Genomic DNA, 24,769 nt, shown 5'->3' with positions numbered 1-24,769 from the left:
AACATTTATTAAGTATCTGCTTAATTGGAAGCAAGATGAAAGAGATGGTCCCTGCCCTGTCTCTTCCTTTCTATTTTTTTTTTTTTTTTAAGATTTTTGATGTGGACCATTTTTAAAGTCTTCATTGAATTTGTTACAGTATTGCTTCTGTTTTATGTTTTGGTTTTTTGGCCCCAAGGCATGAGGGATCTTAGCTCCCCGACCAGGGATTGAACCCATACCCCCTGCATTGGAAGGCGAAGCCTTAACCACTGGACCACCAGGGAAGTCCCTCTTCCTTTCTATTCTTTACACTTATTTATTTTCTTGTGTTGTTGCATTGGCTAGGACTCCACTACAATGCCGATACTAAGCATCCTTGTCCAATTCCTGCTACTAATGTTTCATCATTAAGTATAACATTTGTCTTATATGTCTGGTAGATGCCCTTTATCAGGTTAAAGAAACTCCCTTTTATTTCTAGTTGCTAAGCAATTGTGATTTTAAAAATAATCATAAATTGATTTAAAATTTATCAAATGCTTTTTCTAGATCATATTTTCTGGAATCCAAAAGCTATACTACACTAAGCTCTAGGAGAGGGAAGGCAGGGGCTAAAGGAACATCTGAGTAGTTCCTTCAAGGATGTGAGAAACTGACCAGCCTCAACGAGGGGAATGGCATTGTGAGCTGCGGGGACAATCTCAGCAAGGATATGGGGGTGTAAACATGCCTTTAGAGAATGAGTACTAGTCTGAGTGGTTCTTTCATGTGAAAGCCCCTCTCCTGGTTTGCAAACACCTGCCCACTGTGGGTCCAGGACACGCCTCAACCCCACAGGAACAGTAACTTGGGCATTCTACCGTGAAGTCGGCACTCACAGCAAAAATCAAGAGAACAGTCAAGATTAACCCATGGAAACTGCTTACATTGCCCATAAAAAACATAGATGGGTTTTATGTCTAAAACTCTATAAGAATTCTAGAGTGCTCCTGCTTGCCTGCCAGGCTGACTCCAACCTGCTTCTGGGAGTTTATTAAGCTTTATCCTTTAACATTTACACTCATTAATATATTTGTTAGTTGCTGGAAGGATTACCTGAGTTGTAGCTCAAGTCAGCCAGAAGTTAGATCATGCAGGATGTCACTGTGCCGTACACGCAGCAGAGACTGTATACCTTCTCCCAGAATGGCCAGCGAGGCTTCTGTGCCTCCTCTAAGTCAGGCTGAGGCTGGCCCTGACACCACTGAAAGTCTGCCCCTCCCCAATCTGCAGGCACATGACCAGAGAGTGACAGGGGTCTTCCCAAGCCTGACTTCCCTGGCCATGCTGACCCCAGGCCAGACCTTTCTCTCCACCTTTGCATGTGGCCACCACCACCAGGAAAGGGGACCCATTCACCATGACCCCACACACCTGGAAACTGGGCTTCTGGCCTTGACCATGATTGTCCTTACTTTATTGCCACCGATTTCTCAGCTCATCTCCTCCTCGCCGGACTTGCTCCAGTCACACTGGTTGCATCTTCTTTCTCAAACACCCAAAGCTCATTTCTGCCTCAGGACCTTTGCACTGCCTGTTCCCTTTGCCTAGAGTGCTTTTCTTTTTTCTTTTCTTTTTCTTTTTTTTTTTGTTTAAATGCACCTCACTTTTATTTATTTTATTTTACTTATATTTTATAAATTTATTTTTATTTATTTTATTTTTGGCTGCGTTGGGTCTTCATTGCTTTCTCTAGTTGCGGCGAGCGGGCGCTACTCTTGGTTGAGGTGCGTGGGCTTCTCATTGTGGTGGCTTTTCTTGTCGCGGAGCACGGGCTCTAGGCTCTTGGGCTTCAGTAGTTGTGGTTCGCGGGCTCTAGAGCGCAGGCTCAGTAGTTGTGGCACATGGGCTTAGTTGCTCTGTGGCATGTGGGATCTTCCCAGACCAGGGCTCAAACCCGTGTCCCCTGCACTGGCAGGCGGATTCTTAACCACTGCACCACCAGGGAAGCCCTGGAGTGCTTTTCTTTGTCACCATTCAGATTTCAGTTCACATGTTGCCTCCCCAGCCCTCTTCCTAAAGTAGCACTCCATCCTGCACCCCTGTCATGTAACCCTGTTTATTTTCTTCTGAGCAGTTATCACCATTTATCACCATATTAAGTATTTTCCTAGTTACTGTCCATCTCCCTGCCCATAAAGAAGATCCTGACTGTTCTGGTCACTTTGCAGCTACCCAGTGCCTGGCACACCGTAACCACTTAATAAATATTTGTTGACTGACTGTACGATGGACTCTATGGCTGGCCAATTCGGTTTTGGAGTGTCTTGGTCCCTCCTCCGCACATGACTAACTGAGGACCCTGCCTTACCTTGGGCCCCAGCACTCATAGCTTTCCTGGGATGCCCTCCCAGAACTCCAATCCCACCTCCAAGACTGGCCCCTGCCTCCACCCCAGCAGGCAGCTGAATTCCAGAGCCCCTCTGCCCACCTGTGTGCTCATCCTGCCCCAGGGTCAGGTTGAGGGTCGGATGGCAGCCTGGAGGGGTGGGCAGAGGCAGCTGCAGACTTCCCTGCTGACTTCAAGGCCTTGCATCTCCATTTCCTGCCTGCCTCTCCACCACGTGCAGGCCTCCGGGTGAGCGTCCCTCAGCGGCAACTCCCTCCCCATTCATCCCCATTAGCTGCTGTCCACACTGGGCTGGAGGGAGATCAATTACCAGTACTGGCCACTGAACCATGCTAATGAGGATGTACGCACACCCTGCTGGTGGTGGGCATGGGTGGGAGGGGCAGGGGAGGCAGAGGGGTGGAGAGCGGGCAAGGGAGGCTACTTACTAAGTGCTTGGTGGGGCAGGTCCCCTCTAGGGTCCCTGGAAGATGCTCCCTTGGGGCAGAGACCCCAGGAACCATGGTTTAGCTCAAGCTGTGTGTGGGAGCAGAAGAAACAGCCTGGCTGGGGATTCGGGACTCAGGGAGTAGGGGTGACACTGATGAGAAGAGGTGCATTCTCAGGCTTGGCCTGTTTGGGTGTCCCTGCTGCCCAGCCCTCTGAGCCTTTGCTCGGACCCTCCCCTCTACCAAGAATGCCCTCCCTAAAAAAAAAAAAAAAAAATGCCCTCCCTGTGTCTACCCCATATCCCAAGGGCCAGATGTCATCACCAGCAACGCTCCTGGACCGCCTCTACCCTTACCCCCGACAGAAAAACCACTCCAGCCTCTTGGCTCCCAGTCCCTTTGGACCTCGCTCTGTGTAATTCTGACTCTACCAGATTGTACTGATCTGTTTGAAAAGACACTCAACCTCTCTCATAAGAGCAACGCAAAGGAAAACCACGAGAAGAGATGGTTTTCTTCTATCAGGTTGGCAAAGATAGAAAGGGTGGATAAAGGCAGTGCTAGCCCTTGCTGCCAGAGCAGGAGGGGCAGGTGCCACCTTAGTAACCGAGTTTGACCTCTTCAGAGGGTAATTTGACAATAGATATGTAAATTCAAAATGTACCTGCCCTTTGACCTAGCCATTCACTTCCAAGCATTCATTGTCTGAGATACAAGTGCCCAAAGATAAAAGTACCAGAGTGCTCACTGCCTGGAAATGTCCTCCATGTCCATCAGGAGGGTGGTGAGAGTCACTCAGGCCACATCACACAATGGGCATCCCCAACCTCCTGCCCGTGGAGTGAGATAGGCAGAGCACCCATCTCCAAGCTATTGCGGGGAGTCAATCAGTTAATATAAATAAAGTGCTTAGAGGAGCGTCCAGCACAGAGTAAGTATAAGTTCTTGCTATTATTATGGGTTTGCTGTTGTTGAAAAGCATTGGGTGGATCTGTACATACTGATACGTAATTATTTCCCAGAAATGCTGGTCAGTGAAAAATGCAGACAGAGGCCGCCAGTGGTGCAGGATGTGGATTGGGTTCTGGCTGGCTTTGTTTCTTGAGGAGATCTGCTTTTGAATGCATAGACCATCTCCACGGAAGTGGACAGGGCTGACAGCAGTGGCTGCCTCCGGGTAGGGGCAGGAGACCGGGAGACAGGGGCGAGAGGAAGATTTGCACAGAGACTTCCACGCAGTTTGCAGTTTTTAACCACATGCCTGCACCATCTATTCAAACAAATAAATCACTCATAAAGACTGGTGATTCACCTGTCTGCGTCTCCCACCAGACCATGAGCCCCCTGAAGGCAGACACTGTGTTGGAGCCACTGCAGAATTCCCAGCCTGGCACACAAAGGTACCTGGCAAATGTTGGCTGATGGGTGAGCTAGCTGGAATTCCATGTGGCCCCTCTGCTGGGACTCCCCCCCAAGGCATGATTCCCAGGAGATGCCCACAGATTAGGGATGGGGCATGCTGGAGCAGCCTGGGGAGCATTTGGCCTCAGTGGGAGGCAGACCTGGAAAGCTAATTCCCAGAGGATCATTCCTGGAAGCAGGACCCAGGTGTCCAGGTGCATCCAGGCCTCCAGGAGCCTAAGACAACAGCCTCGATCAAGGGCAGGACCCTCTCTCAGGCCACAGCGCAGGCCCCTCTGTATGCAGGAGGCTGATGTCCCCATCTATCTGCATGGCTGCACGAGGGACCAGGGAGGCATTACCGTGGCAACAGCCTTCACAGTGCCAAAGGACTAATTGTGTGGCTTTCACACCTCTGATGGGCTGAGTTCCAGGCCCCAGATCTGTGGTAATGCAGCCTATCAGGCCGGTGCCTGGGCTGAGGAGCACAAATGATGCCCCTCGGCACAGGAAGGGAACTGCTGGAGCCACCTCTGCCATCAGCCCCGACTTGGGGCCACCCTCCCTTGCAGCCCTCGTCCTGTGCAGTGAACAGTGGCTGCTCCAGCTGGAACCCCAGGAGAGGAGGCCCGGCTGTGTCTCTCACCAGAGCCTTGTGGCAGAAAGAGCCCCAAAGTGGGAAGAGCTTGACTGTCCACTCTCCATGGACAGTCAAGGAAAGGGATGGAGAGGCAAAACATGGCTTATCCCCACAGGGAACACCCCCGAAGTGGAGAAATGAAGCAGCTTTACATGCACAAATGTGACTCTGTCTTCAAAACACATCACGGGTGTGTGTGTGGGGAGCGGCGGGGGGAAAGCTAGCCCAGCAAGATGCGGACAGTATCCCGCCACTTAACACACATACACACGACGCTGAACACTGTCTCTGAGTGCATAATACGAGGAGGAAATTTTTAAAATGTAAGTGGTCCAGAGGGATCTATAGCTCACAGCTTCAATGTCACTGGGAGAGGAGAGGGGAATAGAATAGGGCAGTAAGGGGACCTTAGAGTCATCCATTTTTTAAGTAGATTGGGTTCCTATTTTTACCTGTGCTACCAAAATGATTTAAAGTTAATACAAAAAGTCATTGCTCCATCTTGCTGTCTCATCAAGGCTCCCTCTGATCACCCCATTTAGTGCCGAGGCCTGACCTAGCCCCTACACTCCCAAGGCCCCTTGCTCACTCATATTTCCACAGCAGTGAGGCTCACCGTGCCTGGTCTTCTCCCTTCCTGGGGTGGGGGGGGGGCGGCCATACCAGCTTGTGTGTGAGGCCAATCCGGCCCACTGCCTGTTTTTACACAGCTCCAGAGCTATATATAAAAGAATGGTTTTATGTTTTTTAATTGTTGAAAATCAAAAGAGGGATAGTATTTTGTGACACATGAAAATTATATGAAATTCAAATTTCAGTGTCCAGATAATGTTATTTGAACATGGCCAAGCCCATTCGTTTGTCTTGTCAAGAGCTGCTTTCTGCTATAAAGGCAGAGTTGAGCGGTTGTATGACCTGAAAGCCTAAAATATTTACGATTTGGCCCTTTGCAGACAAAGGTTGCCAGCCCTGATCTGGACCGTGAACACCACAAGGGTGCGGGTCTCGTCTTGCTCCCTTATGTATCCCGAGTGCCCACCACAGTGTCTGCCACACAGTTCGGTGCTCAGTAAAGCTGGCTGAATGAGCGAATGGAGGTGTATGTGCTGGAGCATGTCGCTTCAACCTCCTAGAGAAAGTGACCTCCTTCCCAGCTATGTCTGGCAGACATCACCGCCTTCAGGGATGGGAAGGTGGGCTCAGGTCTCCCTGAGCACTGCACTGGGAGAGGCATCTGTGGGGCAGGCAGTGTCATTTGCTCTAAGTCCTCGGAGAATAAAGCAGAGGGTGGCAAGGTCTGGATTTGGTACCAACAGGGTGGGCCCCCAGGTCTCTGGAAGGTGGCATGTCTTTGCTTAGCCACGCGGACCTCCCTCCAACGACCCACAGCCCCTCTCTGTCCACAGCTGACTCTGCTGCCTGCGTGGGCTGCGCTTTGGTGCCCTCTGGTGGCCGCCATGAGTGTCTCTTTCCAAGGCATGCGCCAGCCACCCTCTGGAAGTGAACCCTGGCCCCAGACTCCATAGCCCACCTGACCTCCTCATCCAGAGATCCAAGGGCTCAATGGTCCGGCTCAATCTGTCCCTTCCAGTTCTTCCCCCGCCCTCTCCCCACGCACAAGGTAGCCTGATGTCAGAAGATGCCCTCCTGCCAAGATGATAGGGGAGCTGCTGGCAGCCTCTCCTCTGGTTAGACTAGGTAGGCCCATGGCTCCTGAGGGTCTCCCAGGCTGCAAGACAATGCCCACCCCTGTCACCTCCAGTGTCCCTGACAGAGGGTGGGAGGGTGACCTTGGTCCCCAAGTCCCAGGGATCCTAGTGTGACGGGCAGTGGGTAGCTTATAAGCTTCCTTGTGTTTTCTACACATCCGGAGAGGTCCCATCTGGGTAAGGGCTCCTCAGTCCAAGGAAAAGAACTGCTCCAAGTTCTACTTTGGGGACAGGAGATTTGTCTCTCACCAGCATGAAATGACACGTGCAGTGATCATCGTGTGCTCGTCGCCGCATACACATTGCACCACTACCAACTGTTCCACCAGCCTCTACCAGGAAACCGTGGGCTCCGGGAGGGAAAGGGCAAGTCTGAGCTGCCTCAGCAACCCCAGCCTCCAGCCAGGGCCTACCTGAGTGGATGGAGGGATGGATGTCCTGTAGCAGAACTGAGCTTTGGAGAACTCTGGGTCCGCAGCCAAGGTCACGACCACTCCTTCATCATTCCCATGCATCTCATTAGTCCTATTTCCAAATATATCCTGGTTCCACCACTTCCCTCTGTCCGTGCCCTCTGCCCCTCCCTCACTCCCACCTCTCCAGCACCCCAGCCTCCCTTATGCCAAGCCCACCCAGCTTCAGGGCCTCTAGGGCAGCTGGTACCAAAACCTGAAATACTGTTCCCCTGGAGCTTCCCAGATATGGGACTCCTTCCACCACCCCAGCAAGGGGTCCCTTCTCCCAGGCATTCCAGCCATCACTGTCTAGCCCATCACTCTTATTTTCTTCATAGCTTATATTACTAACAAAAATCCTTATTTGCCTACTTGTCTCCCCCACGAGAATGCAGCACGAGGGCCGGGACTTTGCCCTTCTCTCTCCTCTACATCCCCAGCACCCGTGTGGAAGCTCAACTCATGCTTGGGGAACGATCCCTTGCTGTCCCTTACTGGTTTGCACTTCAAGTGTGCAGGTGTCACCCGAATGCGTCAGAAAGGCAGGACGGGTCTGGTGCAGAACTCCGGCGAGAAGGCTCAGATCTGGGTGCCTCCTCCGGCTGTGTGGTGGGCAACTCACTCCCCTCTCTGAGCCGTTTCTTCATCAGGAAAAGAGTCTCCACCTCACAAGGGGATTGTGAGGTTTGAGGGGGAAAATGAAAAGTAAAAGCTTGTGAAATTAAAAAATGCAAGACGTGCACAATATCGTGAGCTGCATTTATTGTAGTGCACTGGCACCTGTGAGGGACCCCAGGACACTGTCCAGCCTGTGTCTGGGAGCTACAATGCTGGGTGCATACCCCACACCCTCCCCTCCTGGCAGCAGCTCCCACCACCCCTGAATGGCAGAGCAGCCAGGACCCAGGTGGGTGATTATCCCAGAGGGAACTATAGTGACACAGGGGCCAAAGCTGGCCCCCTCCTCTTTTGTTGGGTTTGCAGCATTTTTTTTTCATTAGTTGTCAACACCTTAAAAATAGGGATATTTCACATAAAAACCTGGATTTCTGGCTTCTCCAGATTTCTGACATTAGACCTGCATTCCCACTTTATAGCAATTAGCCACAACTAAATGACAGCCACCAACTTCAGATGGGGACCTGTGCTTTGCCAGTCCCCACCACTCTATTGTACCTCAAGGACAGCTGCCATTATCAACTTGATGGTCCAAATATTTTTCGTCATAAAGCAATGTCTCCCTGTGTAGTCTTCAGGAACAGTAGGAAAGTCAGTTGCACTGCAAAGACCTCACAAGTCAAAGGCCTACTTCATTCATTTATACAACCTTAAGAGCATCTGAGTAGGAGATCTGTGAACCAGCCCAAATCCCTCCTTTTATCCACAAAGGGCACCCTAGGGATGGGTGCAGCATTCACTCCACACACACCCCTTCGTGCAGCTAAGAGGCAGAGCTGAGAGCAGCAGGCTTCCCAAGTCTGAGCCAGTTGCTCCTTTTGAAGTTCTCAAATTCCCTGAACCCAAAGCACTGGTAAGCTGGGTGGACACACCAGGCACTTGGCTGTACCAGAGTGAGGTTGTGGACGAAGCAGCCAGACCCAGGCAAAGCTTGCTGGTGCGCCCTCTGGTGGCCATGAAGCAGCTCTGCAGGCCTCCATGAAGATTTTCGATTTGATTCCAAGTGAGCCCCTGCGTCAACCACCATGGGCCCCAAAGCAGGCTCCCCCCAACCCCATGTGTGCCAAGTTTTCAACTTCCAACTACTTCCTTCCCCAAACCTTCCTGATCTCCATTCCACCCCTCAGCCACTCTCCTGGGCACCCATCTCAGTCTCCAGTGTGGCTGGGCTCCTCCTAGGCTGTGTGGCCTCTTCAGGGCAGGGTCCAGCCTCCCCATTCTTCACATCCTGGTGCCTCGCCCCAGGCTTAGCCCACGGCAGCCTCGCGGTGTTTGCAGGGAAAAACCCTACAGCAGTGGGGAGGCCAACCCCAGCCTACAGGGTGAGCAGCACAGGCCAGGTGGGTCCCTCAGAGAACAGGAAGCACATGTCCCAGGAGACAATGTCCCAAGAGCTGCTGTGGCCAGATGGCCAATCTTCACAAGAAGCTGGGGATCTGGACTTTTACGTGAAATACACCAAATTTTAAAGGTTGGCTCAAATGTATATACTACCCAGGCCAAGAAAACACATTGGCGGATGGCTCCAGGCCAGGGCCCAAGATGGAGAGCTCTGCTGAGAACCTGCAGCTGATAGAACCTTCAAGACGCCGGGCGGAAGCCAGTGGTTTTCAAGGTTTTGTTTATTTGAGTAGTCTGTAGCCATCGTCATGTTTGATCCTGAGAGGCAAGCAAGGGAGAGAAAATTCTTGGACCCATTTTAGAGTCTGAGACATTGAGGCTGAAGTGGGCTCCTGGCAGGGTCAAGGTCACAGCTAGTGGAGAGAGCTCTGAGAGGCGTGAGGCTGTGTCCCACGCAACAGCAGGCCCCAAGCCCACCCCACCTGGCCTGCCCCCTCTTAGCTGTGCCCTTCCTAGTCCCCTGGAGAGCCAACCACCCAACAACAGCTGAGATGGCGGCTCCCTGTGCACACCGACTGGCCACACCCACCCTCCGTGCACACAGCTACAGGACAGGCAGCCCGGGCAGAGCCATGCAGCTCTCTCCATGGGTGCACAGCTCAGAGGCACGCAAGCCCTATGTGGGGTTCAGGTCCAAGCAGAAACACCTCCTGCAGCCTTGCCCATCACGGGCAGAGTTGCGGGGGGCGGGGGGGGGTCCCTGGGTCAGCCAGGCGAGTGGCCATGGCCAGCGTGGCAGCCTCACCAGTTGGCCTTCACTGCCTTGATGTCACTCACGAGGTTCTGGGCCAGGCAGATACCAAAGATCTGTAAGACGGAGAGCAGGTGAGGGAGAGGCCACTGGCAGGGCAGGTTGTCCAGGGCAGAGTGAGGGCATGCAGGGCCACAGCGGTACCTGGAGGAGGGCGATGCCCACAAAGATCCCAGCCACGATGATCAGGTTGTCCTGCAGCCACTTTTCAAACTGGCCCACGCAGCCTTTGGTGTGGATGAAGCCCTGCTGCTCCAGCTCCTGGGGACAGATGGGCACCAGGCTCGGCTCAGCCCACCCACCACCACTGCAGGCCCCATCTCAGTCCAGCTTGCTAAGCTCAGCCCCGCCCAGGACCTTACACCTTAGTGCCTGCCGCCTGGAGCTCCACTGCAGGGCCTTCTCCTCATCGGGGTCTCAGCACAGATGTCTTCTCCTCCGAGAGGCCTTCCCTGACTGCCCTGCCCCAATCCCATCACTTCTCTGATTTTATTTTCTTCCAAGTGCTTAGCTGAAATTGTCACATTACTGTTCATATTTCTTCATCCATGTCTTACTGTTTTCTCCCTCTAGTGGAGTCCACTGCCTTGTGTTTGGCAGTACCAAGCCCCGCGTGCCTCCTAGGACTCAGCATCCCCTCCCCCAAATCCCTGAGGCCTTTTAGAGCCTATAGGGGACCCCCACCTTCCGATCCCAGTGCCCCCAGCTGCCCCCAGCCCTGTCCCCTCCCCTCTCACCAGTTTGAGCCGAACATCGTAGCCACACTGAGTGTTGAGGACATCTTCCTGAGAAGAAACAGGCCAGTGAGCAACTCAGTGGGGGGGCATCCATGGGGTCTCAGGGGAAGCAGATGGAACCATGGATTCCGCCACGTCCACCGCTCCTTAAGTTAGGCTGGCTGGGACCCGTGCACCTCCTTCCCTGATGCCAGGGCGCATGGCCACACCACCAGCTTGAACTGCTTCATTTTTAGGAACCCTGACAGCTCGAGTTTTGTAAGAATGGGAAGAAGCCTGGCCCTCGTTGTCCCTGTGCACCGTGACTGGAGGGATGGCACTGCGAGAAGCTTCTGCTCTAAAGAAAGCCATAAAAGGGTCAGAACCCCCAACCCTGCCACCCCAGCATGGTGGCCCAAGAGGAGCAGTCCCTATCCAACAGGCCTCAGCGCTGCCCATGGACACAAACTCCCCAGCCCACAGGGCTACTCCCATGTAAGCTGACCTCCCCCGACATCCACATCCACAGCCCCCAGAGCAGGGCGGGGCCGAGCCAGCCCGGGGATGGGCTCTTCCCAGACTGGGCCTGCGAACTGCGAGGCCCACCCCTCCTCACCAGGCCCCACTCACCACAGGGTCCCTGACGCAGCAGGAGAAGGGCACCCCGCAGCGTTCCCGGCTCGGGTTCACGTCAGTGCAGTTGAAGTAGATATTGAGGTTCCAGTCATTGGGCCCTTGGGCTCCGCAGCAAGACCACTACGGGGTGGGAGAAGAACCCCAGGTGAGCCAGGCCCAGCCCAGGAGCCCCATCCTGTCTGGGGACAGGCCCAGGCTGCAGGAAGACAGGGCTGGGCTGGCCGGGAGGGGGCCTAGAGGCAGCCAGGCAGGCGGGTAGCTCCCCCACAGACAGGCCAGGCCTGGGCCCAGGGCCACCAGAGCAGCTTGAGGCTCCTGCCTGGGTTGGTGGGGGATGGGGGGAGTAGGAAGGGGCTCCTGAGCTTGTCCCCTAGCCCAAGAAAGGCTGAGAAAAGGAAGGGAGGGGGCAAGGATGGTGGCCCAAGGACTGTGGCTTCCTCCAGGCTACCTTGACGGGTTGGAGTTTCAACCAACCCTGTGGGGAAAGGCACCACTGAACCCCACATCTGTGACCCGTCTCCCCACACTTGCCCCAGCGATTTTTACAGAAGACCTTCTCCCTTCCTCTCTGCCGGGACAGGAGGGCAATCCTGCCACCCTCACAATGATCCCATTCCACTTCACAGATGCTGCTGTCAGCACCTGTATCACCATTACCCCTACCCAGCACATCGTGGGGCTGCAATGAAGCAGGGAGCTCATGATCTAGTGGGGAGACAGGAGCACACAGCCTTAACTCACTGACATGGCACAGGCTGCTAAAAAGCTGGCCCTCAAGGGACCAGCTCAGCAGCAGACACAGGTACACCCCGTGGGCTGGGCCAGGGGAGTGAGGCACGGCCATGTGGCTCTGCCTGCATGGGTCCCAGCACACAGCCTGGCCTCTGCCTGCCTCCTCTCACTCTGTCAGCACCCGCTGCTCCTGCTGGAGAGCACTTGCCCCTCTCTTCATCTCCCTGCTCCTTCTCCTCCCACAAGGCTGCCCCCAAGAGGCCTTCCCCTTCTCCGAGCTTCCCCATTTCAGCCCTTACCACAATTTATAATTCTACACACACACACACACACACACACACACACACACACGCTTGTTTGCTTTGCTCTTTTATCATCTGTCTCTTCCCCCAGACTACCATCCCCACAAACACAGGTCCCAGCTTGTTTCACCTCTGAATCCCCAGCCCCTAGCCCAGAGCCTGGCACACAATAGGTCCATAACAATTCTGTGTTGAATGAACAAATAAATCACATCCTAACCACCTGCCTCCCTGTTTACTTCTGCCCTGGGTTGAAGCTCCTCAAAGCAGGCACCGGCTCTGGTTCACCTCTGGATCCCAGAGCAGTTCTTGGGGTGGATGGCACCAAAGCAGTATGACTCTGAGTGTGTGTGACTACGCGTGTGAGTGGGTGAGAACATGCAGGCGGGAGGTGTCTAGGATTTCGTGAACTGTTCACTGACTGCTTCTTCACAGGGGTTAGGTTTGCAAGCTTGAGGGCAGAGCTTCTGGGGGGCGGGTCTCAAACTCGAATATGTTCAGAGGCCAAACAAATAATATAAATGAGGGAAGAGGGCCGACAGGTATAATAAAATAGAGTGGCGGGGACGGGGCAAACAGTCCCTCTACCAGCAAAGGGGGCAGTGGCAATGTAGCGCCAGCCCATACTGTGGGCCCAGTTTAGTAGAAGAAATCTATATTTTTATGCCACGTTTCCTCCTTTAAGTGTTCTGTAAGCCTGGCCTAGGAGCTGCCAGTTTGGATCCTCTGGCCTCTGTTTCCCAATGCTGTGTCCATGCAGGGCTAGGCACATGGAGATCACCGGGGGCTGGCTTCCTCTCAGACAGGGGCCTTCCTAGCTCGCTTCCTTGGGGCCTGCCTGGCCTGGTGGGCGAGGGAACGGACCCAGCACACAGGGAACTTGCTCCCTCATTCATCTGCCCGGTAGGTGCCTCCTGCACGTGGTCAGAGCTGGATGCTGGACTTACGTATTCCTGAGCAAAGTCAATGAGGTTCTGGAGGTCAATGTCGTCCCGATAGGCCTTGACATTGTTGTTGATGAAGAGGTTGAGCTGGTCTCGAATCCAGTCCTTGAAGACGAAGGCCAGGATCCCTGTTGCCAGCTCCAGGAAGAAGATGAGGCCAAGGAACACGGAGAACTGGGGTTGGGGGCACACAGACAGTGGGGGTCAGAGATACAGGGTCTGGGGTTGCCACTGGGTGGGGCTCCAACCTCCTGCGCCCCGACCCAAGACAGCCCAGAGTCCCCACCTTCTATCATGTTAGTATTGTTTTATGATGAAAAAAGATAGTGCTGTTCTTACCTACCCTGTTGTCTTTGAGAAACCACTCTCCACACACACATTCAGTTTCTGCGGCTCCGAAGGAGCCATCTCCACCTCGTTCCCCATTCCCATTCCCACATAGAGGACTGGGCATGCGTCAAGAGCCCATCAATCAGAGCGCTACCTCCCCTGGGACCACAGGGATTGGTCCAGAGGCGGCCAATCAGGACTAGGGAGATGCAATTGAAGGACTTTGGCAGAATGGTTGGGAAGGGAGAACCTCACTCAGCCTCCAGCAGGAGTTCCTGGGAGGGCAGCTTGAAGCCAGCACCCACCCATTCCTGGACATCTTTCCACCTCAAGGGGACTGGAGCCAACCCAGAGGGACAGAGCTGAGAAACAGAGCGACTAGGACAAGTGACACTGTGGTGGCTCCTGGATCCAAATGCGCTGGCAGCTAACACGCCCCTGGCCTTTCTTAGTGGCCCTTTTAGCTTAGGCCACTAGGTTTCGGTCCCTTACAACAGAAAGGATACTATAAATGTGGAGAATACAAATCTGGTGATCACTGTTACAATAACATAATAATAAAACTACCGTTATTAAGCATGAACTATGCAAGAAGTGGGTGGGAGGAGGTTGGGGTCCCCAGTGGGAGGGCACTCACAAACTTGAGCAGGAAGGTGTTCTCCCGGAGGGCCCCAATGCAGCCGGCAAAGCCCAGCACCGACATGATGCCTCCTACCACTACAAACAGCCACACGGGGTCAAGGCCTCCCAGATCTGTCAGCGCCGAGATGTTGGAGAGAACACCCTGTGAAGGGCGAGCAGAGGCAAATGGGGGGGGGCCGGCCCTCCCACCATCTTGACCCAGAGCAGCCCCACACCCTACCCCACCACCTTACCTTCTCACCCCAGGCCCAGAGACCAATGGCCAGGAACAGGGCTCCCAGCACCTGCAGGAGCAGCAGCAAAGAGCTGAGGGCTGGGGCACCAGCATCCTTTCCCACCCCCAGCAGAGCCCCCTCCCCCCTACTGCTCAGGGTCTTCAGGAAGCCAGGGGGAAAGAGAGAAAGAGGGGAAAGGGCTGCATATGGGATCCAGGGTCCTTTCTTTTTTTTTTTTTAACATCTTTATTGGAGTATAATTGCTTTACAATGGTGTGTTAGTTTCTGCTTTATAACAAAGTGAATCAGTTATACTTATACATATGTCCCCATATCTCTTCCCTCTTGCGTCTCCCTCCCTCCCACCCTCCCTATCCCACCCCTCTAGGTGGTCACAAAGCACCGAGCTGACCTCCCTGTGCTATGCGGCTGCTTCCCACTAGCTATCTATTTTACATTTGGTAATGTATATATGTCCATGCCACTCTCTCACTTTGTCCCAGCTTACCCTTCCCCCTCCCCATATCCTCAAGTCCATTCTCAGTAGGTCTGCATCTTTATTCACATCTTGCCCCTAGGTTCTTCTGACCATTTTTTTTTTCTTTTTTTCTTTTTTTTAGATTCCATATATATTTGTTAGCATACGGTATTTGTTTTTCTCTTTCTGACTTACTTCACTCTGTATGACAGTCTCTACGTCCATCCACCTCACTACAAATAACTCAGTTTTGTTCCTTTTATGGCTGAGTAATATTCCACTGTATATACGTGCCACATCTTCTTTATCCATTCATCTGTCGATGGACACTTAGGTTGCTTCCATGTCCTGGCTATTGTAAATAGAGCTGCAATGAACATTTTGGTACATGACTCTTTTTGAATTATGGTTTTCTCAGGGTATATGCCCAGTAGTGGGATTGCTGGGTCGTATGGTAGTTCTATTTTTAGTTTTTTAAGGAACCTCCATACTGTTCTCCATAGTGGCTGTATCAATTTACATTCAGGGTCCTTTCAATCTTCCCAAGAATGCATCTCAGTGTTTCTTCCCACAGGACACAGCTTGGAAGACTGAACCGTCCCCAGCCCTAACACAGACAAAGGCAGGCCCCTTCTTGGAACTCAGAACTGGAGCAGAGGATGGCCAAAACAGTCCCACCAAGAGGCAGCAGCTGTTTCCTGAGCCTCTGTTCTCACCCCAGGCCTATGTTAGGGTTCCAGGCTCCTGGCATCCTCTCTGCCCCCTCCCAAGTCTGGTTCTCCTGCTGCCCTGCAACTCTGTGACTGCCACCTCACTCCCGTCCCACCCTTTCAACCTCTATCTAGCAGAGTACATGTTTGTAGTTCACAGCCAAAGACCCCTGAATGACAGGGAACCCCAATTCAGCCCAGATCAGCAGAGGGGCACCAGCCTAGGCCTTCTAAACACCACCCACTATCCCACCTCATTTCCGTACTGGGAAGAGCCCTGCATATCGAGGGCAGCTGCCTGAACCCAGGCAGGACATCTAGTCTCAGAGGGAGAGTGCTCCTCTGGCCCAAGCCCAAGGCCGTGACCCCATCTCTTCAGACCTCCCTCTCCCACCTGCTTTCTCTGCAGCCTCCTTGCCCTCAGCACAGAGCCTCAGTCAGCTCCACCCCTGACCTGCCACCTTTAGCACCTTCCCCTCTCCAACCCCAGGCTCCTCCCACTGCTGTACTCTTTTTCTAGAAATATTTTTCCTTCCCTCCCCCACACTGGATCTGGGATGTGACACCAAACATCACTTCTCCTGCCTCATCCCACTTGACCCGCCCATGGCCTTTAGGCGAATGATCACTACTTTCTCTTTCCCAAACCTCTCCATGGTTAACGCAATGCCATTCTTCCTCCTGCCCCTTCTCAGCCTCCCTCCTACAATGCTCTGCTTCACCTGCGCCATGCACATGGCTACCCCCCTCCCCCACCAGGTTCCAACCTCAGCCTTCTACCCTTCTTCTTCTCACACTCATCTTTCACCCCATCATGACACTGGCATCTCCTGATCTCCACCCAAACCTCTCCCTGGCTCTAGAGCCCTTAGTCCACCTGCCTGCTGCAAACGCCTCCATGTCCCAGGATCCATTCCATGCACCAGAAATACATCAGGGAATAGGACACATGAGCTCTCAGCCCTCATGGAGTTTACACTCCAGTGGGGGAAATCCACAGTGAGCAAACAAGGTAATTTCAGATACCAACAGAGCCTTTAAAGGAAATCAAACAGGGTGATGAAATGGGGAGTTACTAGGGTAGTGGGGGCATGTTTCAGTTAGGGAGCATGGTGACACTTTAGCTGAGGTTTGAATGATGAAAAGGTGCATTGAAGAGAAGAGAATCCAGGCGCAAGTACTGGCAAAGGCCCAGAGGTAAGATCATGTTTGGCGGTGCAAGGGACAAACTGAAGGGCAGCAAGACCAGACAGCACAGGGTGCTGTGGGCCACGGGGAGGAGTCTGGACTGTATTCTAGTGAGAAAAAACTGGAAGGTTCTGAGCAGGGTAACATAAGGGTCTGCTTTCCATTAAAATAAAAAAATCTCTGGGCCTGTTTCACAGGTACCTCCTTCAGGCCACCTTGACCCAAAACCAAACCCCCAAGTGGCCCAGTCCTGTCAATTCAGCCTCATAACTTCCCCTGGAGCCTTCCTCACCTTTCCCACCCGCCACCACCCCAACTGGAGGGCCCCAGCCCTCCTCCCTGGTCTCCCTACCTCCAAACTCTGCCCCTCACTCACCCTCCCTGTGTCAGCCAGGCAGATCTGCCTCCAAAACAGAAGCTAGAACATACCCGTCACCCAGCACTGAAGCCTTCAGTGCTACCCTCTGCCCTCAACATAAAACTCAAACTCTCTGCCCCAGCCCTGGGGCCTTTCACACTCAGGCTCCCCACCCTGGGGGACCCTGGAACAAGCCTGGGTCTCTCATGCCTCTCGCCCCTTGACATCTGGGGGCTCCCTCTGCTTAATGCTCTGCCTCACCTCCATCTACTGCCCACTGAGCTGTCACCTTGGCTCTGCACTTACTGGCTGAGTGACTCTGGGTTAAATGATTTAACCTCTCTGTGCCTGTTACTTCACCTGTAAAATGTAGATAATAAAGTAGCTGCAAGAATACAGTAAGTTGGGCTTCCCTGGTGGCGCAGTGGTTGAGAATCTGCCTGCCAATACAGGGGACACGGGTTCGAGCCCTGGTCTGGGAAGATCCCACATGCCGCGGAGCAACTGGGCCCGTGAGCCACAACTACTGAGCCTGCGCATCTGGAGCCTGTGCTCCGCAACAAGAGAGGCCGCGATAGTGAGAGGCCCGCGCACCGCAATGAAGAGTGGCCCCTGCTTGCCGCAACTAGAGAAAGCCCTCGCACAGAAATGAAGACCCAACACAGCCATAAATAAATAAATAAATAAATAAAACATCTGATTGTCTTTAAAAAAAAAAAAAAAAAGAATACAGTAAGTTATAATTCATTTAATCTGCGTAACAGTCCTGAGGGGCAGGCTTCATTATCACCCACTCGCTGCCAGGGAAGCTGAGGCCCAGAGAGAAGTGACTTGCCCACTGTCTCACAGCTAGGCCTGCTTCGCCCAGAGTCTCAGACTTCCCTGACTAGCGCTCTCTGCACATGGCTCACACCCTCGAGGCTGGGCACTGCTGAGGCCAAAGGGCACCCACATTGCATGAGCAGCATGTAGGTAGAGGGCAGTGCCACTGAGCCCTGCTAAACAAAACTGAATGGGCCTGGCATTCTGACCCAAGACGTCAGAAGCAGAGACTGCAGAGGCAGCAAGTAGCCTTGGAGATATGGGATGGGGAGGGAGAAGGGAAAGATGACTTGGCAGGGCCCAGGGCTACAGATGCCACCCTGGGAGGGTCACCAGCAGCTCCCTTCTCCAGGCAGGGGCAGCCCCACCCTGGAGCCTTGGTTTGGTCAGCTGTGGATGTTGAATTCTGTTCCCCAGGGCCAGCTCTCCTGGCCTCTCATCAGGAAATATCCCCTGTCTCCGGCCGAGAACTAGGGCGATTGGCCCTCCCTGCCCGCAAGCCTCTTTGGGGTGGGGGGGGGCTTCGACCTTTGACCTACCCCTCCCCCTTTGTAGGAGCTTAAGGCGAGGCAGCAGGCCCAGGTAATGGAGGGGTAAAGGGGCAGGAGACGGGATCCCATCCTTCGAGGAGGCTCTCCTCCCTACGGGTAAAACCAGGGTTGGGGCTCCGCGCACCCCCGACACCCCAGGGTAGCAAGGGGGCTGGGAGGGAGAGGGGGCGCCCGCACTAAGCATGCCGTGGGGTCTTCACGGAAACACCTCCCATTTCTCCGCCGGGCCTCGGGAAGACCCCGGAAGACTACCCTCCCCCCCACTACCGCAGTGGCTGGGACCCGTCCCCTGCAATCCGGGCCTCTTCGTAGTTCCCTCGGGTGGTCCTGGGGGTGGGCGTGGAAGTGCGAGTGGGAGGAAGGAGTGGGGGGACGGTCCCAAGCCCTTGTGGCAGAGAGTGTCTCCCCCTAGTAGGGGACTGAGGCTCCTTCTCCCGCCATCCCCAGCACAGGGCCCAGAACCCACCCCGCGCTCACCCAGAAGACGATGTTGAAGCCAAACAGGAAGTATTTCCCGCAGCAGCCGACCTCGGGTTCCTGGAAGTGCTGGTGCTTGCCGGGCATGGTGAGCGGCCGCCCGCCGGCCCGGGAACCGGAGCCGGGGGCTGGGCCCAGCCCTCTGCGGGCCGCCCAGGGCTGGAGCCGCCCGGGGCCTAGCCCGGCGGCTGCGGCTTCATGGCCGCGGCCACCCAGAGCGCCCGTCGGGCCCCGTCCGCCCCCCAGGGTCCGCCCCGCAGGGACCGCCCTCGGCTTCCGGACCGCCCCCTGCTTGGTCCCCCTCAGAGCCCCACCTCTAGGCCTGACTCCGCCCCCTCCATAGGCTCCGCCCCCAGCCTTACTCCCCTTTGGAGCCCAGTCTCTGGGCTTGGCTCCGCCCCCTCCCGACTGTCCCCCTCCGGACCCCGCCCCCATACAGGCCCCACCCCAGGCCCCTCCCCACAGCCCGACTCAGCCCCCTCGGAGCCCAGCGTCTAGGCCTGACTCCTCCTTATGCGCTGGCCGCTGCAGCGTCCTTCAGACCAACCTGAGATGCTGAGGGCGCCGCAAGTCGCAGACACGAAAGACCCCTAGTTCCCCCCACACCGCAAAGCTCAGGACCAGCGCCACCCCAACCCCCGGCCTTGCCGTCTGTTCCCATCCCTGGAGAGGAGTAACTACTGAGCTGGTGAGCGAGAGGAGGATGGTTATAAGGATGGTGTTTTTAGCACACATGCAGGACGTTTTATTACAGTGGAGCCCAATCAGAAGCGCTTTTTGGGTGCTGGGATGAATTGGGAGATTGGGATTGACATATATATACTTGATACTATGTATAAAATAGATAACTAATGAGAACCTACTGTATTGCTCAGGGAACTCTACTCATTGCTCTGTGGTGACCTAAATGGGAAGGAAATCCAAAAAAGAGGGATATTTGTATACGTATAGCTGATTCACTTTGCTGTACAGTAGAAACTAACACAACATTGTAAAGCAACTATACTCCAGTAAAAATAAGTTTTTTAAAAAAGCGCTTCTCACTGGACGGAAATTCTTTTTTTTTAATTTACTTTATGGCTGCGTTGGGTCTTCGTTGCTGCGCGCAGGCTTTCTCTAGTTGCCGTGCGTGGGCTTCTCATCAGGCTGGCTTTTCTTGTTGCAGAACGGGCTTCAGTAGTTGTGGCTCACCAACTCTAGAGTGCAGGCTCAGTAGTCGTGGCTTTCGGGCTTAGCTGCTCCGAGGTATGTGGGATCTTCCCGGACCAGGGCTCTAATCCGTGTCCTCTGCATTGGCAGGCGGATTCTTAACCACTGGGCCACCAAGGAAGCCACGGAAATTCAGTTCTACCTCTACTGGTTCAAACTCAGACCGGATGACACCTGGGTCTTGCGAGGGCCACTCCTGCTGCTCCCTGCCCCTTCAGTTTTGCCAGGGGCATACACTGCATCCCCTGGCTCAAACCCCTTTGGCGGTTAAAGCCCCTCCCCCACCGTCTAACCCCTCTCCCCCCTACCAGCTTCCACCCTGATCAGGCTCCTTGGTACCTGGGGGGTCTCACATGAGCCCTCTCAAGGCAGGACTAGAGCAGATCAAGGTTTGGGGGGCCTGAATTTTACTCAATTTTAGAGTCCTCTTTAAAAATAATTCTGGTTTTGTTTAAAAGTATTTATTTAGATAGGAAACAGAAAGGGGCTTAAGCTTCATCACCTTCCAGTTAATCATCGTCTAGCAGAACCATAGTAAGGCCTGACCACCTCTCCTGGGCCAGGGCCTCATCAGCCCCCCCCCCCCCCGCCACCCACCCCTGTCACTCTAGGGACCCACGCACAGCTGGCTGAGGGGAGGTGCGGGATACAGGGTAGGCTCCAAGGCTACAAATCTGATGAGAGGCAATCCATAAAAGTTTTTAAAGCAGAGTGATCATTCGAGAGAGCTCCCCACTCCTGTCCCTGAGCTCCAGCTCTGGGTCAGCGGCCTTGAGCCCCCTCCCCCAAAATGGAAGAGTCTGGCCCTCAGGCCACCTAGCCTCTTTCCCCGAGGTGGGGAGCACAGAGTCAGTCCTAGAACCTAGGATTCTCTCCTGTTATCTTTCCACCTGCAGTTGAGCCCTCCTCCCACCAATAACTCACCTCACCCCACTCTACCCAACCCAACCCCCAGGGTGAAACAAGCCCAGGGTTTCCTCCACCTTTCCATTGCCCTGGTCCCTCACATTGGGTCCCCCACCAGAACTGCCCCTAGGCCTGGGCCCCAATTCACATTAAAGAGTGTTCGTATTCACTCCAGAATAGGTGAGAACCATGCCATCTGCCCCCAGCCCAGCCCCTTTTACACACACACACACACACACACACACACACACACACACAGCAGTGGGAGGCTCAGGGGCAGCCAAATGGGCAGTGGGGCCAGGGTCCCCTCACACCACAAATTTGTTCTTGGCTAGGGAGTTGCTCTTGGCGGCCGTGTCTGCGTGGGCCTGGTACCCAATGATGGTCTTTGTGGAGAGTCCCAGGCGCTCTTTGTAGACACGCCTGGGAGGTAAGTGGGAGAGGAAAGGAGACAGGCAGTCAGCAGCGGGTCCTGGAGATAACGTGGGACCCTGGGTCCTTTGCTCAGAGCTCCTACCCTGGTTCCAACCACAGTAACTCCTGTTGTATTTGTCTTACCCATGTGGAAACCCAAAATGTGCCTAGTGCAAAGGAAAAGAGGTCTATTAAGAAACAGTTTGAAATTGAGATGCCACACCCTTTTCACAAGTGGGGAAGAAAGAAGGGAGAGACAGCATGCAGAGTTCCAGAGGTCTCCCGTGCAGGCCAAACCACACCCCTTCCACCTTCCCCTTCTCTCCTAGAAGAGACCCAGCCCCCACCCTGTGCCAGAGATACCCCTCACCCAATGCGCAGCACTCCCTCCTGGTTCTCTGTCTCTCTCGTCCACACAGCAATCTTGTCCCCCTTGGTTCGGATGTTGATGACGGCCCCACACACCTCCCGGCTGTGCTCCTCAAAGCTCTCCCCGATCAGACACAGCAGCTGGAGCCAAAAAAGGAGGAGGATGAGACTTCCTGGCGGGCACAGAGTCTGCCCCCACCACCCTGAGACCACCACCACACACCAGCCCAGCCCCTTTCCCTTGGGAAGCCTCCTCGCCCAGCCCCCCACTCACCGTCTCCAGCCATAGGTGGTCCAGCTCACTGTGGCGCTGCTGCTTGGAGAGGCTGACCAGCCAGCGGCCACCCCGCCTATTCCTGCTGTCTTCCCACATGGGCTCAATGCCATCCTGGGAGGCAGGCTGGCAGATCAACCACCTCCCTTTGTTCAAAGGAAAGTGAGGGCCTGGCCACCTCCCCAGGTCCTGCTCTAGCCCCTCAGTAGGCCTCCACAGGCCAAAACCTCTCTGCCTTCATCCCTCCTGTACAAGCAGGTTCTACCAGCCATTCAGCCCCCCAGACCCTCCTGTGAGTTCCCACGGGCCCCTAAGCCTCAACATCTGTCACCTCACATAGCCTTGCGTGGGTGTGTGTTTATCTCCTTTACTGAACCAAGTTCCTTGATATGAGAGTTCAAATGGAGGTGACTAAGAAAGCATCTGGGGCAACCCCAGTGTGGCCAAAGGCAGACATCCCAGGCTCAGCTGGACACAAGTCACCTAGGGAAATCTTTAAATGCTGATGTCAGGGCCCCACTGCACAGCACCTCCAGGGACAGGCCTGGACATTGATGAGTGTCCTGGGGCAATTCTGATGCACGTCCCTAGTTAAGGAGCCAGGCCAGAAACCTAGACTCCTTCCTTGTTCCCCCTTCTTCCCCCTCCCCTGTCCTTCAAGGTACAGCTCAGGTCTGACACTCTGTCTATGCTTCTGCAGAGCGGTCCTCCGATCTGAAATTATACTTGGCTCTGAGGGAGGCTGTCCTCAGCACCCCACCCCCAAACCCCCTGTGAGGTAGGAAGCTGGGAAGAATCACCCCCCCTGTGCCCCGGGGAGCAGGGGGCGGCGGGGAAGCAGGGCTTACCTTGAACAGGGCATAGTCACAGCCGGAAGAGAGCTTACTGGCCAGCTGGATGTTATTGTACATCCTGGAGAGAGGCCCCCACCCCAGGCTGAAAGTCCAGGCTTTTTAGAGCCTGGTTCCAACTGGCCTCAGACCCTTCAATCTCTTACCAGACCCCACTGCTTTCCACCCACCTTCCAGCCTCCAAGCCTTTGCTCATACTGGTGCCCCCTGCCAGGAATTCCATCCCCACTTGCCCAGACCTTCAAATCCCACCTTCTCACCCACCTCTAGGGTTTGTGAAGCACCCTTCAGATCCCCTCACTGGATTACCACAGACACTGAGACAGCCTAAAACTCACTTTGTGGCTGAGACAAGCTCAGAGAGGGGAAGGAACTTGCCCAGGGTCACAAAGCATGGAGCAGCAGAGTCAGGGTCAACTCCTTGTTTCTCCCACTTCCCAGGCTCTTTCCCTGAGTCCCAAGGAGGCTTCAGGGGGGGATGTGCCCCAGGCCAATCCCCCCGCCACCTCCCTGCAGAACCCACCAAGCCCCAGTCCTCAGCAGATGCTGCAAGGCCCCAGGAAAGACTGGGAAAGCTGTGTAGGAAGCAGCTCCCTGGAGGGGTGGGGTCTGGGAAGGATCCCCAGCTCAGAACCCCCTGGCCCCAGCCTCCTCCATGAGGGACAGACACTCACGCCCAGAAGTCCTCCACGGTGTCAAACTTGGTGACCAGATGCAGGTTATCCTGCCAGGCCCTGCTGCAGTCATTCTTGAAGAACCACAGAGCCCACCTGGAGGAGGGCGGGCCAGGAGGAAGCAGAGTGCACCCACCTGCCCGCCCCCAGCAGCAGCTAGGTTGGCAGGGAAGCCCTGTTCCTCCAAGGGCAAACAGGCCGCCCAAAGTGACTGGAGCCAGTTATCCTGAAGGGCCAGGGGATGAGTGAGGGCCTTTAACCCAGAATCTCAGCTGGGTTAAGGCTGGAAGGGCCACCAGAGCCCAAGTCTTAGGCCAGCTCTGGCCTTTGCCAGATGAGGAAGTGAGTCCAAGGCCAAGAGGAGGGCCTGCCCTACCTGTTCAGCAGCGGGTGCAACTCCAGCTTGCTCTCCACGGGCCCCTCGGCCCGGGCCTTCCTCAGAGCCTCCTCTCCCACCCACACCGCCGCTGCTGCCTCCTCTTCCTCTTTCTCTTTCTCCTCCTTCTCTTTCTTCCACTTTTGGATTCCACCCTCAGCCTCTTTGGCCTGACCAAGGAAAGAAGTCAAGGTGGGCGGTGAGCCCCGGCCTTCGCTGCCCGAGGGGGCGGGCGGGTGGACTTACAGAGCGCGCAGTAGCCATGCTACAGCCTGGACTCCACAGGCACCCAGCATGCGAGGGGGCCCCCAGCTGCCGGCCTTTAACCCACCATCGCCCCGCCCCGCTCACCCAGGACAGGGGACTGGGAGGAGCCAGCGTAGGGGTGGGGGTGGGGGTGTTCAGAGGGGGAAGGGCTTACACTATTATTTCCATCAGCAAGCGTTTAGTGAGCACCTGCATGCAGCCTGGGGGCTGGGAACACAGCTGTGACCAGGCAGACCTAGCCTCCGCCCACATGGCGCTGGCCATTTGGGGGCTGAGACACGATGGTAAGGATCAGTATTAGGGGTCTGCCCTTAGTGAAACCGCATGCCACCAAGGGTGGACGCTGAATTTAAAGCAGACCGTCCCAGACATGGCAGAAGCTGCGACTCTGACATGGGGGAGGGGGGCAGGGCGGGGCCAGGTCAGAGAACTTATACACATATTGTGGTGTCTCCTTTTTGGCTCTGCTGTCATTCACCCCCTCGATTTCACCA

General features: G+C 54.8%; 2 protein-coding genes across 4 annotated transcripts; both read right to left on the bottom strand.

Moving 5' to 3' along the window:
- Positions 1-9,286: 9,286 nt before the first annotated feature.
- On the bottom strand, positions 9,287-19,112 carry TSPAN17 (tetraspanin 17). 3 transcript variants are annotated; one of them, XR_011073207.1, is made up of 9 exons: positions 18,936-19,112; positions 14,370-14,420; positions 14,132-14,278; positions 13,168-13,338; positions 11,181-11,306; positions 10,572-10,615; positions 9,979-10,095; positions 9,829-9,890; positions 9,287-9,341 (listed from the first exon to the last, which is right to left on the bottom strand). XR_011073207.1 is itself a non-coding variant. In XM_068536421.1 (9 exons), exons 1-9 carry the CDS (start codon positions 19,020-19,022, stop codon positions 9,305-9,307), a joined length of 846 nt encoding a protein of 281 aa, XP_068392522.1. In that variant the 5' UTR covers positions 19,023-19,112; the 3' UTR covers positions 9,287-9,304. The 3 variants fall into 3 exon arrangements, 2 of the variants coding, with proteins under 2 accessions (XP_068392522.1, XP_068392523.1); XM_068536421.1 differs by having other exon boundaries at positions 10,572-10,619; XM_068536422.1 differs by having other exon boundaries at positions 9,287-9,890.
- Positions 19,113-21,358: 2,246 nt separating this feature from the next.
- On the bottom strand, positions 21,359-24,527 carry EIF4E1B (eukaryotic translation initiation factor 4E family member 1B). Its single transcript, XM_068534921.1, has 8 exons — positions 24,511-24,527; positions 24,360-24,372; positions 24,009-24,178; positions 23,633-23,728; positions 22,956-23,019; positions 22,108-22,221; positions 21,835-21,974; positions 21,359-21,473 (listed from the first exon to the last, which is right to left on the bottom strand). Exons 1-8 carry the CDS (start codon positions 24,525-24,527, stop codon positions 21,359-21,361), a joined length of 729 nt encoding a protein of 242 aa, XP_068391022.1.
- Positions 24,528-24,769: the final 242 nt, after the last annotated feature.

This window comes from Eschrichtius robustus, chromosome 2 (genome assembly GCF_028021215.1).
Source record: "Eschrichtius robustus isolate mEscRob2 chromosome 2, mEscRob2.pri, whole genome shotgun sequence".
Lineage (NCBI taxonomy): Eukaryota > Metazoa > Chordata > Mammalia > Artiodactyla > Eschrichtiidae > Eschrichtius > Eschrichtius robustus.
This window is presented reverse-complemented; position numbering and strand designations above follow the sequence as displayed.